Source organism: Myotis davidii, unplaced genomic scaffold (assembly GCF_000327345.1).
Source record: "Myotis davidii unplaced genomic scaffold, ASM32734v1 scaffold666, whole genome shotgun sequence".
Lineage (NCBI taxonomy): Eukaryota > Metazoa > Chordata > Mammalia > Chiroptera > Vespertilionidae > Myotis > Myotis davidii.
In genome coordinates, this window is record NW_006296629.1 from 291,303 (window position 1) to 297,321 (window position 6,019).

The window sequence follows — 6,019 nt, forward strand, 5'->3', positions numbered from 1 at the left end:
AACCCAGGCATGTGCCCTTGACTGGAATCGAACCTGGGACCCCTCAGTCCACAGGCTGACGCTCTATCCACTGAGCCAAACCAGCCAGAAACATTTCATACAGCAGGCCTAAGACTGCTATCCTTAGAAAGTCCTGCTTAAACAAATACCCTTCAGTTGGTGTCTGAAAACCTGAATCTGAGCAGGGTTTTCACATTTTCCCAACTGATAATAGAGGCTCCCTGTGCTGAAACACTTTGCATAACCAATGGGGTTCATGTTGAACACTTGCTTTCCTTCTGGGAATCTGGAAGTTTGGTACATGCTATGGGGAAGATGCCCATGTGACTATAGTGCCATAAATCCCTGGCACTGAGTCTAACCAGACTGGTAGAGGACATAGTTCACGTGAGTTGTCAGAATTTGACACTGGAATAATGAAGACCCGGTAACTCCTCAGGGAGAGGACTCTTGAAGCTTGTGCCTGGTGTCCTCCACCCTTTATTACACACAAACCTTTTCTCTTTGCTGATTTTACTTTGGTCTTTTACTGTAATAAATCTCAGGTGTGAGCGCGCGCGCGCACACACACACACACACACACACACACACACGCACGCACGCACGCGCGCCATTGCACACACACAGACTAATCTTATATTCAACATGGCCGCATGCGCGCTTATAAGCAACATGGCCGCTCTGCCAGGCACCAAGATGGCGACCACAGCCTCACTACACCCGGAAGCACAGAAGAGCGCCAATTAGAAAACATCCGCTCTCCTGCCAACACTTAAGATGGCTCCTGTTTCAGCGTCAAAGCTGCGGGAAACCGGAAATGGCTTTTCATTTAGCGCAACGCCGGGACCTCTTTCCGTTTAGCCTTGGGATGTCCGTGTGAGAATTAGATTTTCCCGGAGCTTCAACTGGGAGGTGCTAGTCTCCCGCGCCTGATTCGAGACTTATCCAGGCTGGAAGACAAGGATGTCGGACACGTGGAGCTCTATCCAGGCCCACAAAAAGCAGCTGGACTCGCTGCGGGAGAGGCTGCAGCGGAGGCGGAAGCAGGACTCGGGGCACTTGGGTGAGGCGCGTGTCTCCGGCCGGTGCTTAGCCGGGATGGGAGGGAGGGGACCTGGAGAGAAAGACAGCTCCCGAGTGGAAGCCCTTCTCCAAGTATCTATTGCTTTAATGCCTCCTGCATTGGTGCTCCCTCTGCCTCAGCAGCACAGACATTCGCCTTCCTGCAAGGAGTCGAGGTTCCCACCCGGGCGTCGGGTCGCTCCGTTCGCTTTCCCGGCCCTGACGCCCGGGCTCCATGCCGCACCTGCCTGATTACCCTTAAGCCTCCAAGAGGCCCTGTGTGCTAGGCCTCCCGGCCCCGTTCCTTGGCACAGAACGTCCTCTCTTCCTGTTGCTCCCGCGGCGTTTTGTTCTCCCCGAGGTTCTGGTGACGGGTTTGTAGTGGCCTTTTCTTGGCCACTGTGGGCGCAGTGAGAGCAAGCACTGGGCCTTGTTATCCAAGGTGCCCATTTCAGTGCCCTCAGAGTTGGTGTAGCGCAATCAGCGGAGGAACTGGCATTGTTTCAGGCACTTACATACGGAGCAGGAATCTGAAAGCATTCGTTTTTTGTTTGTTTTTTAATTCCCCCAGCCCTGCTTCAGTGTCACAGTGGTAAAACGAAGGAACCTCACCACCCATTCCCAGTACAGTCCCTGAATTATCTAAGGCAGGTCAGTGTAAAAGCTCTACAAGAAGAGCGAATCTCTGTACCACTATTGTGGTAGGTTATGCCAGTGTTTCTCAGTATATTCAAATCCATCACTAAATCTTGTCTTAACATATTCAGGGCCATGCACACATTCTGGCCCTTGGAACTAGATGCCCTGGCAGGACTCTCACACCATAATAAATATCTATTGAGTCAGTGTGCAGGTGTGCAGTTAGACAAAATAAGTGTGACATTGACCATGCTCTCAAGGAATTTGAAATTTAGTTGGGGATAAAGGCTATGATACATGTAAAATGTCCACAAGAGAGAACTAACAAGAGTTGGTTTAGTCAGTGAAGGCGTTATGGAGAGGTTGGCACTTGGAATTATTTTTTTAACATTTAATCACCTTTATTTACTTGTTTGTTTATTTTTGTTAATCCTCACCCGAGAATATTTTTCCATTGATTTTTAGGGAGAATGGAAGAGAGAGGGAAAGACAGAGAGAAACATCTATGTGAGAGAAAGGGCCCTGGTGGGAGGAGCCTGCAACCAAGGTACCTGCCTTTGACCAGAATCAAACCCAGGACCCTTTGGTCCACAGGCTGATGCTTTATCCACTGAGCCAAACTGGCTAGGGCTGGGATTTAGTTTTGAGGGCTATATTGTACTTAGATAATTAAAAAAGAAGTTAAGAGGGTAGGGTGAGTGGAGGAAGAAGTGCAAGTCATATCGTCAGGAATTAATTAGTAGTCAAGTATTGGAGCAGTTACTGAATTACCCAAGAGGAAGACTTTTTTTTCTTGGTTTATAAACAAGTTTTTGACCTCTTCTAGATCAGTTTTCTGGTTTGTTTTTTTTCTTATTCTTTGGTTTCCTCTGTTTCTGAGCCTTTTATATTTGCATATCAATTTATTTTTTTAATTTATTTTATTGATTTCGGAGAGGGAGAGAGATAGAAACATCAATGATGAGAGAGAATCATTGATTGGCTGCCTCCTGCATACCCCACACTGGGGATCGAGCCTGCAACCCAGGCATGTGCCCTTGACCAGAATTGAACCTGGGACCCTTCAGTCCGCAGGCTGATGCTCTAACCACTGAGCAATGCTGGTCAGGCGACATGCATATCAATTCTAGATAGAAAATATAACAAATCACTATCATAGACAAATGACCCATTGCTTCTTTTATTTTTTAATTACTGATTTTAGAGAGAGAGAGAGAGAGAGAGAGAAGAAAGGAGAGAGAGAGAGAAACATTGATTTGTTCCACATATTTATGCATTCATTGGTTGATTCTTGTATGTGCCCTGACCAGGGATTTGTCTTACAACCTTAGTTTATCAGATAATGCTCTAACCAACTGAACTACCTAGCTTGGGTCCCCAATTGCTTCTTAATATATTATAGACTACTATAACTGGAATTAAAGTATTTCATCAACTTTTTCAAAAACAGCATTCTGGAAAGATATGATTCGAGGCATTTCTACTATATACATATGTATGCGTTCCTGAAAAACTTGCTTTCTGCAAAAGCCTGCATTAAAAAAAACAGGGCTTTCCCTGGCCAGTTGCTCAGTGGTTAGAGTGTTGGCTGAAGGATCTCCAGTTTGATTCCTGGTCAAGGCACGTACCTCAGTTGCAGATTCATACCTGGCCCTTATCAGGGCACATGCAGGAGGCAACCAATTGATGTGTCTCTCACATCGCTGTTTCTGTCTCTTCTCCTCCCTTCCACTCTCTCTAAAAATCAATGGGAAAATATCCTTGAGTGAGGATTAACAAAAAAAAAGTGGTTCATTTTACAGACTTACTGCTCCCTTTAATAAAAATTATACATTGCTCAAAGAAGATCTAAATTTGGTTACTAACTGGAGAAAGTAAAATGTTTATGTGATTTCATTCTCCATAGTATCAGTAGGTTTAATTATAAAAAAAAACATTTTCGCCCTAGCGGGTTTGGCTCAGTGGATAGAGCTTTGGCCTGTGGACTGGAGGGTCCCAGGTTCGATTCCAGTCAAGGGCATGTACCTTGGTTGTGGGCACATCCCCAGTAGGGGGTGTGCAGGAGGCAGCTGATCGATAATTCTCTCTCATCGATGTTTCTAACTCTCTATCCCTCTCCCTTCCTCTCTGTAAAAAAAATCAATAAAATATATTAAAAAAAAAAAGTTTTCCTTAGCACATAATGGAGTATACAGATGTTGTATTATAAAACTGTACACCTGAAACTTATATGTTATTAACCAACTAGAGTCCTGGTGCACGAAATTCATGCGCTGGGGGGTGGGGTGTCCCTCAGCCGGGCCTGCACCCTCTCACAATCCAGCACCCTTTGGGGGATGTCCAACTCTCAGTGTGTGCCCGATCCTGCAGGACAATGTTAAAGGCTGTTTCTGATTAATTGGATCAGGCAAAGACTCAAAGCCTCCAGATACTGCCTCTGTCTACAGCAAAAAATTCTCCAGAATTTTTTTGGGCTCCACCCCATAACAAAGAAACAGAATTTCCAGAGGATAAGGCCCAGAAATCAGGATTTTAAAAAGATTCCCAGGTGATTCTAATGTGCAGCCAAGGTTGAGAACCACTGGTCTACAGACTAATAGGATTCCAACTTGAATTGCCCCAATTATCCTCAGGAGTGGCGAGGGTTTTTTCCACAGAGTGGGGCAGTTGTTTCTGCCTGGAGGCTAATTGTTACTTTTTATCTCTTAAGTGGCCTCAGGGTAAGGTGTTTTCCAATAGAGTGTGTGGACTGTCTTCCCCCCAGGCAAGGCAGATGTCTGTGTGGGAAAGATGTCCTCCTCTGTGTGAGGGAATGGCTCAGCCCAGGAAACTTGGGGTGTCTGCCTTCTGAGCTCTATCCCCTAAATCCCCAGTCCTGGGTTTTGCTCTTACAGCTCCAGCCCACTTCACCCTCCCTCTGCCAGAGTACAAGGTGGGTGGCCCCGCAGGGAATTTCTGTGCGTTAGTCCTTTAAGAGGGTGCCTAGACTTTCAGCTGCCACTCCCTGGCAGACAGTACCCCACTGCTTTTCACAGCTCAATGTTATGTGGATACCCTCCTCAGTTTGGTGCTCTCTGCTGGGGAGCCCAGCTTCGGGCTTAGGTCCCAGAGTTCTCAGTGGCCTTCCCCCACCACCCCCCAGGCTGAGATATCTCTCCGAGACTTCAGTTGCCGTCTGTGGGTGCCCAACCAGCCCTTTCGCGCCTCTGCCCCTCCTACCAGTCTCTATGCGGTCTCCATCTTCGGTCCTTGGGTATCAGGGTTCTCTCCTGTGAGTTTTCTGTTGATTATTCAGGAAGCCTTTCCGTATTTCAGTTGTAATTCCAGTTTGTTCCTGGGAGCATGTCTGTGCAACATCTTCCTACTCTGCCGCCATTTTTAATCTCCCCCGATGGCTTTCTTATCCCTCAACGTCATTTGAAGTCTTACATTGCTGCCCTCAGCTCATTTGCTTTATTTCCTTTTTTTTTTTTTTTTTCTGAGAATTTCCTGTCTAGATTCCATGTAGTCTAATTTAGAAATAGCAAATAACATTTGCATGAAAAGTTGGCAGGAAAGAAATTGAGAGGATTAACATCTAACCAAATTTATATATTACTATTTTAAATGTTTGTGGTGTTTTTTTGTTTTTGTTATTCCTCACCAGAGAGTGAGGGTACTTTTCCCATTGATTTTTTTTTAGCGACTGGAAGGCAGGGGTAAAAGGGGAGAGAGGAGAGAGAGAAATATTGACATGAGGACATGAGAGAGTGAGAAAGACACACTGATCCGATGCTTCCTGCATGTGCCCTGACCAGGGCCGGTGGTTGAACCTGCAACCCAGGTACCTGCCCTTGACAGGGAATTGAACTCGAGCTCCTTGGGCAACAATAACCACTGAGCAACACCAGCCAGGGCTATATATTGTTATTTTGAATATAATAGCAGGTATAATAATGTCAAATGGGTTACTTTTTTATTTGAACTGCTAGCTCTTGACTTCACTTAAAATAAAGTTAATAGAGAACTTTATCATAAAAATAATGTGGTATTATATATTTAAGCCAAGTGTCTGAAGAACCATTTTTTTGTGGCAGTAATGAAAAATAATATGGTAGTGAATAAGTATATTCCCAAACAGAATTTTGATTAGATTAAATTAATAAGAATTTTTTTCAGAGCGAAAGTCACTTTTTAAAAAATTGATTTTAGCCGAAACCGGTTTGGCTCAGTGGATAGAGCATCGGCTTGCGGACTGAAAGGTCCCAGGTTCGATTCCGGTCAAGGGCATGTACCTGGGTTGCGGGCACATCCCCAGTAGGAGATGTGCAGGAGGCAG

The 6,019-nt window shown here is 45.4% G+C and overlaps 1 protein-coding gene across 1 annotated transcript in view; it reads left to right on the top strand.

The window, feature by feature from the left end:
* Positions 1–772: 772 nt before the first annotated feature.
* Positions 773–6,019, top strand: part of METTL3 (methyltransferase like 3) — a 15,037-nt gene continuing 9,790 nt past the window's right edge. Inside the window, exon 1 of the mRNA XM_006772356.2 lies at positions 773–1,063. Within this exon, the coding sequence (XP_006772419.1) occupies positions 964–1,063 (100 nt within the window). The 5' untranslated portion in view covers positions 773–963. The remainder of the gene's footprint in view (positions 1,064–6,019) is intronic.